This window comes from Bolinopsis microptera, chromosome 5 (genome assembly GCF_026151205.1).
Source record: "Bolinopsis microptera isolate Bmic1 chromosome 5, MBARI_Bmic_1.0, whole genome shotgun sequence".
Taxonomy (NCBI): Eukaryota; Metazoa; Ctenophora; class Tentaculata; order Lobata; family Bolinopsidae; genus Bolinopsis; species Bolinopsis microptera.
This window is the reverse complement of record NC_087076.1, coordinates 14,116,341-14,129,407: the sequence shown is the minus strand read 5'-3', so window position 1 is coordinate 14,129,407 and position 13,067 is coordinate 14,116,341. Positions and strand designations below refer to the sequence as shown.

The 13,067-nt window shown below is 37.7% G+C and overlaps 1 protein-coding gene across 11 annotated transcripts in view; it reads left to right on the top strand.

The window, feature by feature from the left end:
• The window catches only part of LOC134814896 (myosin-9-like), a 30,642-nt gene that overhangs the window by 11,390 nt on the left and 6,185 nt on the right, over positions 1–13,067 (top strand). For 8 of the 11 annotated variants that reach the window (XM_063823231.1, XM_063823227.1, XM_063823228.1 and 5 more), the window contains 16 exons: positions 491–616; positions 909–980; positions 1,750–1,815; positions 1,921–2,035; positions 2,143–2,257; positions 2,435–2,543; positions 2,672–2,745; positions 3,668–3,764; positions 4,018–4,170; positions 4,365–4,573; positions 4,684–4,874; positions 5,028–5,208; positions 5,340–5,528; positions 11,563–11,659; positions 11,791–11,904; positions 12,083–12,214. In XM_063823231.1, the coding sequence (XP_063679301.1) occupies positions 491–616; positions 909–980; positions 1,750–1,815; positions 1,921–2,035; positions 2,143–2,257; positions 2,435–2,543; positions 2,672–2,745; positions 3,668–3,764; positions 4,018–4,170; positions 4,365–4,573; positions 4,684–4,874; positions 5,028–5,208; positions 5,340–5,528; positions 11,563–11,659; positions 11,791–11,904; positions 12,083–12,214 (2,040 nt within the window). Of the gene's footprint in view, positions 1–490; positions 617–908; positions 1,023–1,749; positions 1,816–1,920; positions 2,036–2,142; positions 2,258–2,434; positions 2,544–2,671; positions 2,746–3,667; positions 3,765–4,017; positions 4,171–4,364; positions 4,574–4,683; positions 4,875–5,027; positions 5,209–5,339; positions 5,529–11,562; positions 11,660–11,790; positions 11,905–12,082; positions 12,215–13,067 lie in introns of all 11 variants that reach the window. The other 3 variants (XM_063823229.1, XM_063823220.1, XM_063823225.1) reach the window with 1 other exon arrangement.

Sequence of the window (13,067 nt, the reverse complement as noted above, 5' to 3'; positions counted from 1 at the left end):
GACCTCCAGTCATCCGTTCTGGTTATTATGTGTCGAGAAGGTGATCCATCATATCATGAACATAGTCGATCGAAAGGATTTTGCATTTCACAACAAAAGTTTTGTGAAAGCAGCTCTGATATTCACTTATATTTATACCAGGTTTTGTGAGAATCAGAGTGCTTGATTATACCAAATTTAGTAATTATCAGCCGATATTTAGTTTAGAGTTGAATTGTACTCTTGAAAATATAGTGTCGTTATTGTCTGTGTATTGAACTGGAGATTACAAATGGCCCTATAAGGTTAGATTACAAACCATCTTAATTGCCATTCTCTTATCCGATATTGGATGATCATGTCTCATATAAGTAAGAATAAGTAGCTCGCTCACTGAAAGAGAGATCTAAATTTAGAGGCACACTGACAGATATTAGGCAACAGCAAATCAAAGCAACAACAAGTAGCTGTTTTTGCTAAATCACAGCAAATATAATCTTAATGTTTCCAGTTTAACGAGGAACTGAACGAGGAGATAAAGATAACAAAGATAGATTTAGGGGACAGGAAGCAGGAGTACGAGATGATGTACGAGGAAAAGGAAGATAACAGGAAGGAAAAACAGCAGCTTCAGCAGGTGATTATTTATATTTAATTATAGTGTCTTTGTTGGCAATTAGTTGGGGATTGGGGAGTATAGTGTGTTACACGACAAGTAAACATTTTCATAAATTGTTTGCCTTTTTAAGTTTTACCTTCATAATTTTAAAGTCATCATACCTTTGATGTCGTGTGTTTATCGATACACTCTAAATACGTTTATTTTGATAGATACGTTCATTTTGATAAATACGTCCATTTTGATAAATACGTTCATTTTGATAAATACGTTCATTTTGATAAATACGTAAATACGTACTACTCTCCAGCTGCTGGACACGCTGCAACACGACAGTGACACCCAGAAGAACTACATGGAGACACAGTGTGAGGAACTGGAGGTGGGACTTGACAAATTTCTAGATATTATCGAGCACAAGCTGGTAATTCTCATACTTCTATCCCAGGCATAGGGGTCCTGCACAGCGCATGCCAGCACCGTGGCGCACGTGCTGCGCAACTGTGTTGGTATGCGCTGTGCAGTATCCTGTGTATAGAAGTAGCACAGGGTGACCAATCGTTAATTGTTGCCAAACATGTTTTCACCAATTCGGCATTTTTTGTCGGATAGAAAATTGGTCACCCTGTGCCATTTAATCATGCTAGCAGAAAGCATCTGCACATTTTTGCAATTTTAATCTGATCAAAATTACACCGGACCATCAGGCCATGATCAATGAGCAGTCTAGGCATCAGTTCACGCATGTTTCTATTCAATGAAAGAGATTTCCTTTAAGCCAAGTTGAATTTTGAATGCAATTAGGGTGACCCATAGATAATGTCCCCTCTTGAACAACCTTTTGATATTTGAATGCCCATATCTTGCAGTGTATGTTAGCATCCTAACGAAACAAAATCTGTTATAACTTAGTGGACGCAAATTGGATGACATGCAAGAGATTAACCTTAAAGATTTACAGAATTTATGCCGGTCACGTATTGAAGTATAAGTTCATGTCACGCGCAGACATATTTTATTGATCAAACACTCTTCAAAATCATTCAGTGCAGTCAAATTATGGCCGGCGCGCCGCGCACTCCTAGATGATTGATCCAATCGACGAACATGTGCTTCGAATTTATTGTTAACAATATCTTATAATACTCCAGAAAGACATTCAAAGGCTAGAGAAGGAGAGGGAAAATGTCTCTGAAGAAAATACAGGCTTAAGGAAGGTTTGTTTGGTACGACTTTAGTAAAAAATCTGCAATTTCGTACGATTTTAGAATATAAATATATTTCCAGTAATGCTTTTTCACCATACAAATAATTTTAATAAGGACATAGCCGCGTTGAAAGAGGAGGCGAACTACAACAAGAATAAGGCAGATGATTGGAAGAACACAGCTCAAAGTCTGGAGGACTCTCTCAACTTGAGCGAACAAGAACGTCAAGGTCAGTAATTTTAAAGTAGCTGGTTATACGACATTACCTCAAACCTAGGGCCGAAAATGAACATAATTGATATTCCCATCGTTACTAATTAATTAAACTACTTTTAGGCGTTGTGGAGGACCTACTACGTATCCAGAATGAGCTCACAGACCTGAAGGATGAATATGGAGTTGTGGCCGATGAGAGAAACAGATTCCTCGACAAGTACAACGAACTCCGAGCGTAAGTTTCATTTGTTCTTTTAAGGCATCTGTCTTATATTATTTGTTGTAATTAGACTCTCGTCTCTGATTTTTGTGGTGAGATTTTTCGCATAATTTTATCACCCTTTTTTGATGTTGTTTTTGTTATTTTTAGATTTTGCCATGTAATCACGCAACTTATATCGTTTTCTGGCAGTGATTGTGAAAATCTCCAAGAAGAGGTGAGGGAGCTGCTGCTGGAGAAGGACGAGAACCTCCACGTGATCAGACTACTGGAAACACAGAAATCCATCCTGGAAGAAAAAGTAACTTTTTTGATGAGATCTTATTTCATTTTGTTGTCAAGTTTCGTATGATGGATTTTTAAAAAACTATTTTGATCCTGTTAATCATGATTTCAGAACGCAGTTTTATCTAATGTTACCATTTTCAGTGGAACGGAGGGAGAGACCTTGAAGCAGCTCAAGCTGAGTGTCTTGAATTGAGGGCAGATGTGAAAGCATGCAGGTGAGTGACTGGCTTATATCTACCCACTCTTCCGTGCCAATAATTACCGTATAAACTATTGGACAACAAGTAGATAAACTTTAAGTGCAAATTACTTAAATAAATAAAGATGGTGGTATTCGTGAATAATGTTATAGTATGTTGAAAATAGGTTGTGTTGGAGAGTTTTCCCAGTTTTAGATCATGTTTCAGATTTTTGGGATTTTCAATGTTTGTTAAATGGTTGAAATTGAGCAATGCGTCATCATAACCAAGCCCACGAATTATGGTCGTTCCAAAGTGTAGCTACGAGCTACAGAAATGCTTGTCTTGTGTGTGTTCATCTAATGAGTCGTAATGTTTATTCCTCAAGTACAAATTCATCACACCAAGAGCTCTGCAATCGTTAATTAATCATCCTACATCCTACATCCTACATCCTACATACTTGTACTCACGTGCAATAGTATCTCGAACGAAGCATTTTGCTTGCCAGAGAAGTCGCAATGTTGTATACTTCCATCGGAGCAGGCGATTAAGTTTTTGTTTGACTTTCGATTTTTGTAATTATGGTTTTAGTAGCACCAAATGAGTTAAAAGATATAAAAAAAAGTAAGGATTGGTACGTCCGTGCGTTTGATGCCTACACGAGGTATTTTAAGTGGAAACTTGTTATTCGAAAGTTTTTGTGATTATCTTCAGTGATTGGGCAACTTCATCGTAGGCACTAGACTTGTCTAAATGTGGTCTGAGGAGGAAATATATATTGTATCACGAGAAAAACAACTCTTCAAGTCCAAATTTCATGATCAAAAATTAGCGCTCAAGTTTCTCTCGTACAAATGTAACATATAGATCGTTTTGCTGTTGGCAGAGTGACTCAAAGACCCTGTTTATCTCAACAAAGATGTTCCAAGATTTCTTATTGTTTTATATGTTTCAGGGACAGAGTCAAAGCTCTAGAACAATCTTGCGATGATATGAGAAATGAGCTGACCATCTCTACGGACAAAGTTTCTCACCTGCTCGGGGAAAAGAAGGTATAGTAAGAGATGTCTTTGTTTGGAAGTCTTGTAAAATTTGCGAATAGAAATTATGAACGGTCTATCAAGAATATTAGTGAGGTAACAGGCTGTGTATTATAATTACTATTCTACTTTATGTGTCTGTTCAAAAAATTAGATAATTTATACACTGCTTTCTCTTCAAAGAGTGAATAAAAAGCTTGATTATTGTCTGTTTTAAAAATAAATATATTTGATTCTTGTTGTTGCTATCGGCCAATCATGCTAGGTGAGTCAAGAGAACCTTGGCCGGGCCGACAAGACAATCGACCTTCTGAACAACGACAAAGACCGGCTCCAGAAACAAGTGTCGGCTGTCTCTAGAGAGTTTGAGAAACGTGTCGCTGCTCTAGAGGATGAGCTCGAGTCCGAGCAAAACAAGGTAGACACGGTTTTTTTGAGATAAAAATAAGGAAGATGGTACTAGTAGGATGGTGGTAATGATGTGGGATGTTATCAAGGACAAGTCGGAGATTTATATTCGTTTCTTAATTTTGATTAAAGTGTAGATGTTGAGATAATCTGCTGGTTTAATGAATATAGTGTGATTTAAGTTTAACTCTAGCTTGTTATAAGGTTCTGTGCAAGAGGGAGGAAAACACAAACCTAAAGAAGAGACTTGACGAAGCTCTGAACATTCACGGATCTGAGAAATCAGATCTTATAAAGGAGAGAAACAGTTTGGAGGATAGACTTTGTGCCATGGAGAGACTCAAAAATAGTATTGATGATGATTTGGCGAAAAAGAACGACATGATTGCAGAACTTGAAGCTGCTAAGAAAGCGTAAGTTTAAAGAATGATTTCATTTGTCAGCTCTGAAAATATTTGGCGCGATGAGATAATATATCTCGATAAGATATGCTTGGTTCACTTGATAATCTGTTCATTTTCAGGAAGGAAATGAAGGAAGCAAAATTAGCTGACGCCCTAAAGGCGATTACTGGTAATCCTGATGTGGAAGATGCATTTGTTGAGGCAGCAACCTACATGAGAACAGTTAAAGGTGCAAAAGAGACATTCGAAAAGGAAGCAAAGACGATTCCTGGACTTGAATCTCGAATTCAGGAGCTTGAGGAAAATTTGGGTACGAATCCACCCATGCTTTTTTTTAAATATGAAGATGAATCCCCAAAATTCAGAATGTTGGTGAAAATAACCATAATATTTGGCGTACCCCTAGCGGAAACACAAATTTACAGCACTTGTCTGAGCTAAACTCTTATCAACCACCCATCAGATCGATCGGAGAAGTGTGCCAGTAGTCGGGGAGCAGACCTGGAGCTGAAGAGTGCCAGTATCGAGGAGCTAGAGACAACACGCACCGACCTGGAAACCAACCTAGCTGAACTGGAAACCAAGAAAGCGGAGATGGAGAGGATTATACAGCATCTCAAGGGGGAGAAAGAAAAGCTTGATCAGTAAGAAAATACTCTATATTTTTAACGAATATTATTTCATCACGACTATTAATCAAATGATAAATTTTCAAAATTGTCTCGCCATGATAACATTACTTTAAATGAAATGACTAATATAAACATACCCTCAGTCTAGTGGTAGAGCACGATAAGCTAGTCGGTGACCACAACAAGACAGTGGGTGATCTGACTGAGTCACAGAAGCTGGGAGCTGCTATCGGGGAGAAACGTGACTCTATGGACGTGGAGAACAAGAAGTTGAGGGCTGAGAACACAAAGTTATCTATTGAGTTAACTGACTTTAAGAAGGCACTAGCCAGGTTGGTCAAAGTCATGGGAATGGGATAAACGATAATAAAAACGAATAATTTTTAAAGGTACTTCATGATAATAGTTATCAGACATATTTTGTTGGAAAACAAAATCAAACCCAAATATGTTTCGGTTATAAAATACAGAATTAATTAAACGATCATAAAATAAAATAAAAATATGATTCCGATGCTATTTCCGTCACGCACTGACTCAGGACTCTATCATAACATTTTGCCCTGAAGAAAGTAAAATTTATCAGGTACTGTTTTCCGTTTCTATATTAACGTTTGATAAGCTTTTTTCTCAGTTTTTTCGGGACATCAACGAATAGTTTTAAATCTCACTTTAGTTCGTAGTTCGTAGTTCGTACTTTTTACTCCCACTCTAAGGCACTCCGGGGTAAACGGTTTTTCCTTGCCAACTAAAAGCCGGATTTAAGTATTCTACAAAGTCTTGACAAAGAGAGCTACAAACAGCACCACACATGCTATCAGGGGAGTGCTAGAGGAGGATGGTTCAACAGGTTCAGTATCATTACCATCCCCCGCATCCTGATCCTCCTCAATATCAACCTCTCCAGACTCTAGAGTCCCTGTCTCACCATTACGTGATCTGATTTCAGTAGTTGTAACATCTAAATACGGAGCAGTGCTACTGGTAGTGGTAGGCATAACACACGGCACGTACGGAGGTACGCATGTTCCCAAGCACCCGTCATAATCCGTGCATTCTAACGTCTCCTCAGCACATGCGTACTCCAAACTACCATCAAACATTTTTCTGCCAAAACAGTTTTCGTCGTCAGGACAGTTTTGTACATCCTCGTTGCAAGTCCACTCAGGTGCTGCTGTTCGAGAAATGTTTACCGTCGTTAAAACGAGAATCATCTTGATCACTAAATTTGAAGTAACAGGCATGGCTGGTTTTTCAACTATTCTCAACTTATAGAAAAAGGAACGATAACGAAAACGTCAAATAGCGAACTAAGTTACTAATACATCAAGACGGATGTTATCAAATTAGACGAAGTATAAAAGGCCGGACAGTTCGTCAGCAACTTTCCCCAAACCTTACAATGCCCCGACCTGTTTACTATCTGGCACCATAGCTCACATTGCTCCTTTTATCGGCAATGTATATTGTATACAGTATGTAATAATATGTAATAATATGTATCGGCCTACGGATTCTATATATGGGAAGTTCCTAGAACAGACCAGGTTGTTTGCACGTTCATGGCTAAACTTACAATTTTGCATCCCTTCAAGTTCAAAATTCACAGGAGAACGAAAACACAGATCATACATATCAAAATAAGTTAACATACTTTCAAGCGTTCAATTTCAAATGATGTAAACTTAACAGTAGTGCAATCTTTTTATCTTGTATTCAAAATGAAATTCAGGGAAGTAAACATCTGTAAAAAACGTGCATCAAGTCACATCTTTTGGCACATCTTTAGTTAAAATGTTTTCGTGTGTATCAGTTGACAGAACTTAAATCAGATAATAACTGTCAAATGTTGCTATAGATTGCAATCTGAACATTCTGACAGACAAGTGATGAATCTAACGTCACATTGTTATTATGCCAATATGTCTCGCCGAATTATAAATAGCTTGTTCTATTTGAAGCTACAGAATATGCTCTTCAAGATACAAAATATGATTGGAGTGAGCCGTGAGGTACCATTGCGTTATACTGTGAGGTACCATTGCGTTATACCGACAGTATCTACATCGCTCTGGACCTGCCAGAAGGTAGGCTGGTTTCTTTTGCTTTAAAATTCTTCTCATGAAGGTTTTTCAGGCTTCTTTCGGAATTCTCCAACTTGAATTTAAAAAACGTTCTCACCCTTGATTCAATTCCGTTTGACACTGTCTGCTTTTTATTGAATGAAACAAATTTTCGCTATATTTAAAAACTTCAGCCGCAACTTTCACTATTCAGTCTAATAAGTTTCAAGAGAGCCTTATATACGGAGAATTACAAGCCATCAATATTCTAGTGAAGTAATCCGATGATGACTGAACAGGCGAGAAGCATCAGCAAAGAGGCTGTCAGAACAGTGCTAGTCGCTGCTGATTCATCGCTATTTTCATCAGGATTCACCACATAAACAGCTTCCTCCCTCGCAACCTCGTTCGAATAGTCCAGGTCCTCCTCACTCTCATTGATGGATGTATCATCCTCAGTAACTGTGGGCTTGTTGGTGGGAGAAACAGTATTTGGTACAATGCATGGAATGTAAGGAGGCATGCAGGTGCTAGTGCACCCCTCGTCCCTCGTGCAACCTAGATTCTGCAGAGCACTGCATATGTATTCAACACTACCGTCCTGCATCTTTCTACCAAAACATTTCTCCTGAGCTGGACAATTCTGCACCAGCTCAGTGCACATCCCTTCAAAGTCAGCATGGTTCGTTACCTTCCGCTCGGTGTCGTCTACTTCATTTTTAAGGGTCGGCTGCTTAGTTGTCATTATTACTCTACTAGTTTCCCAGGTTTCCGTGGTGGGCCCAGTAGGAAAATCGGTAGAGATGAGGGTTTCTCCATCTATTTGTTTTGTGGCTGTGCTATCAGTAGAGATGAGGGTTTCTCCCTCTATTTGTTTTGTGGCTGTGCTATCAGTAGACATGAGGGTTTCTCCTTCTCTTTGTCTTGTGGCTGTACTATCAGTAGAAATGCGGGGTTCTCCCCCTCTTTGGCTTGTGGTGTATAATTCCGTCACCACTCCTCTCCGGCTGGTAGTCCCAGTTTCTTGTACCTTGGTTAACAGCACCTTGCTCGAGAACATTGTACCGGACTCCTCGTCTGCCCGGTACACGTCCCCCGTACACTTCTCATGCTTGCAGCCTCCTCCTGTTTGCAACAGAGCGTCCTGGTAACATTTAACAATCTTGTTAATCTCCACCTGCACACCTTCTCTAATTGGAACTATTACCGTTTCACTCAGAGGAAATGTCCAGCAAGAGTCCTCATCAACACATTTCTCCGTCCTCCCAACATCCTCCATACAGTCCAGTCTGGAGAGATCAGGTTTCATGCACACCGGACACTTGGCGTCACTGAATTTAGTCGCAGCTGGGATTGTCGGTAAAAACATTTTACCAGCAAGCACTCCGTCGTAGTAAGGCCAGGGTAATGCTTTGTTCAAATTGATTTCAAGGGTGTGACGGCTACAGTCGCTGTTCTGTTCGTAGTTGCAAATGTCTTCCTCAGACCCACACCGGAAGTTGATCCGCTTGGTATTACTCGGGTCTTGGCTCTGGAGACAGAGTTTGTTGCATTTTGTTTCACAATTTTCTGGGTAAGACTCTTCAACGTGCATCCCGTCAATTTGTTTCCAGAGACGCGCCGTTATTTGATCTAAAATGCACTTTGTTGGGCACCTTCCAATATTACTTTTGTAAGACATGATATGGTCAGACTGTCGATCACTTCTACCCCTACTTCTACTTTTAGCAATAGCGGTCGTCTGAAAGATCATCATCAACGTCACAAGAAGTTTGAGAGCAGGAGAGCTCGTCATTATTGATCTTTGTTGGCAAAAAGTAAAACGAATAACTTTGATTGTCGGTATTCTAATTCTATCAGAGATTTGAGGTCTTTAATTGCGATGAGTAGCGTATGTTCCCTAACCTGCAGATGAATTAATATTTAATATTGACAAAAAGTTTCGAGAAAATTCAAATAAATCACAAAATTTCACTCATGAAAACGTTTTACAAGCACTATTGATGCTACGATAATATATATTATTTGCCAACATATCAAATAATCAACAAAAGATCAGAAGCTACAGATAATTTCCGGACACAGCACAATACGACGAAGACATAATCCATTGCAAGGTCATCAAACACTGCCATTACTTGACAATGATCTCGCTAACTCATATCCGTAGCAAGTTTAAAGTTGGCAACTGTATATTTGACAGTTTGGCTATGACAACAGGGTTCTGTTCTATTCTAATCCCGAGTGTCCTGTGATTTGATTTAAAACAATTCCTACTAGAATCCAGATAAATTATCACAATATAACCCATGACGGTGTTTAACTAATCAGTGTACCTAGTTTAGCAGGGTGGGGTTTTGTAAATACGTAGAACTATATCTGCAAATGTACACAAAACAACTAAAATCAAACCACAAAACTACAGAGTTTCTGTATCAATGATAACTACAGAGATTCTGTATCAATAATAACTACAGAGATTCTGTATCAATAATAACTACAGAGATTCTGTATCAATAATAACTACAGAGATTCTGTATCAATAATAACTACAGAGATTCTGTATCAATAATAACTACAGAGATTCTGTATCAATAATAACTACAGAGATTCTGTATCAATAATAGTAGTTACAACAGTGCAACATCCCTGTCACTTTTGGGAGTGGGCGACTCCAACAAAATTACATGTTATATCACGGCCAGCCCGGCCTGCTGTTAAAATCATGTGTTTAAATCTTCACTTTTGACTGATGACCCGTGTGCTTGAAACCTCAAAAACGACTTACCTGATAAAAAGCCTCAAGAAATTTCCTAATTTCTGAAAATGCGTGTTAAATCATAATTTAAAAATGAAAACACCCCCAAACTATTGTCTGTTGTGTCACGTGGGTTCTGCTTCATTCCCAAAATATGTCGAGACAAAGTTGACAGTTGGTCTAGAAAGTGGCTCCTACCAGACAGCTCGAGGGAACTGCAAGAGACCAACTCAACTATCATCATATTGAATTAACTGAATTAAGGACTAATGTGAGCCGGATAAAACGTGAAATGTATCTAAGAAGTTGGCAGTACAGAAACCTTGTAAAATTTAACTGACATCAACTACGTAAAATATTGACATATCCTTTTAAATTTTTGTGTTCCGCCAGAACTTTTACACTTGTGACATGAGAAGGGTTGGTATTGGTCGTGCTCACTAACTCACTAACTCACTAACTCACTAAATCACTAACTCACTAACTCACTTACTCACTAAGTCACTAACTCACTAACTCACTAACTCACTAACTCACGCGCTAACTCACTAACTCACTAACTCACTAACTCACTAACTCACTAACTCACTAACTCACTAACTCACTAACTCACTAACTCACTAACTCGCTAACTCACTAACTCACTAACTCACTAACTCACTAACTCACTAACTCACTAACGCGCTAACTCACTAACTCACTAACTCACTAACTCACTAACTCACTAACTCACTAACTCACTAACTCACTAACTCACTCACTCACTAACTCACTAACTCACTAACTCGCTAACTCACTAACTCGCTAACTCACTAACTCGCTAACTCACTAACTCGCTAACTCACTAACTCACTAACTCACTAACTCACTAACTCACTAACTCACTAACTTACTAACTCACTAACTCACTTACTCACTAACTCGCTAACTCACTAACTCACTAACTCACTAACTCACTAACTCACTAACTCACTAACTCACTAACTCACTAACTCACTAACATCCAGAGGACATTACATAGTAAAAGTTTTACTTTTACTATGTAATGTCTTCAGAGGCCTATTATATTGCTTGATTTTAATAAGCCATTGAACGCACCACGGAGTACGGAACGAAATAAATCTAAGTTATCTTGAAAAGTTTATTGTGAAAAACAAAAAACTCGGCTTGCTAAGTTTTTAAACGGGGAATAATATCTAAGGCTTGAGCGTTATAATATGTAATAATATTAATAAGTGACATCCCAACTCATAAAGCACAACAATAGCAGAACACTAAAGAATTAAACAAAAGACCTGTAGGATAATGCAGCAATTGTTCTGAAGGGAGGGTGAAACTCTAAAGGTGGTGAAACTCTAAAGAGGGTGAAACTTTAAAGAGGGTTAAACTTTAAATAGTTTAGTCATCACAATTTCAGTATTCACCTTAAATCGATGGCAGTTTACTCTTTTTTAAACAATCCACGTTCCACGATAAGGTTACAACTTACAATCCAAACATTATAAATCTACTCAAATGTGAGCCTAACAAGTTGTCCTGTTTCAGTAAGGGAGACGGAGAGCGGGCCATGCTGGAAGCAAGCAACGAGCTGAGAGTAGTACGAGACGAGCTGGAGAACCTGATGGACATCATCTCCACCAAGGTATCCCCCTCCCAACAGAGTGATTATTTTGGAGGAGTATGAGTCTTCTTATGGTTAACCTGTTAGTTATTTCAGTTTGCCAGATTATCACATCTTTTCTTAACAAGAAAAACAAGATATTCTCTTCCCAGGACAGTAAGATAGAGGGTCTGATCGCAGAAATAGACACGTTAACCGAGAATGTGTCCCAACTGAACGAGGAGAGTGAGGCTAAATCTGAGGATATCAGGACTCTCAGATCTCAGGTTTGTACTCAATATAAATCCCTACATCTTCAACATATCATAATTCGATTAATCGTTCATGTATCGTCAAAATATGTGCTTTTCTCTCTTTTATTTCTAGATCATATTGGGAATATTATAGTGCTCTAATGAAAATCTCTACTTTTTATTTCAAACTTCAAATAATTTGTATTTGCAGGTTCGAGAGGGAGATAGACAGAAGGAGAGAGTTGGAGACCTTGATGTGGACTCCTCAGAAGTTATGAGAGAAAAGGAGGAGCAGCTGAAGAGACAGGAGAAGTGGCTGGAAACGTACAAAGCTAAGATTGAGGTATTCATCATATTATTTACAAAGCTAAGATTGAGGTATTCATCATATTATTTACAAAGCTAAGATTGAGGTATTAATCATATTATTTACAAAGCTAAGATTGAGGTATTCATCATATTATTTACAAAGCTAAGATTGAGGTATTAATCATATTATTTACAAAGCTAAGATTGAGGTATTCATCATATTATTTACAAAGCTAAGATTGAGGTATTAATCATATTATTTACAAAGCTAAGATTGAGGTATTAATCATATTATTTACAAAGCTAAGATTGAGGTATTGATCATATTATTTACAAAGCTAAGATTGAGGTATTCATCATATTATTTACAAAGCTAAGATTGAGGTATTCATCATATTATTTACAAAGCTAAGATTGAGGTATTGATCATATTATTTACAAAGCTAAGATTGAGGTATTCATCATATTATTTACAAAGCTAAGATTGAGGTATTCATCATATTATTTACAAAGCTAAGATTGAGGTATTAATCATATTATTTACAAAGCTAAGATTGAGGTATTCATCATATTATTTACAAAGCTAAGATTGAGGTATTAATCATATTATTTACAAAGCTAAGATTGAGGTATTCATCATATTATTTACAAAGCTAAGATTGAGGTATTAATCATATTATTTACAAAGCTAAGATTGAGGTATTAATCATATTATTTACAAAGCTAAGATTGAGGTATTGATCATATTATTTACAAAGCTAAGATTGAGGTATTCATCATATTATTTACAAAGCTAAGATTGAGGTATTCATCATATTATTTACAAAGCTAAGATTGAGGTATTCATCATATTATTTACAAAGCTAAGATTGAGGTATTCATCATAT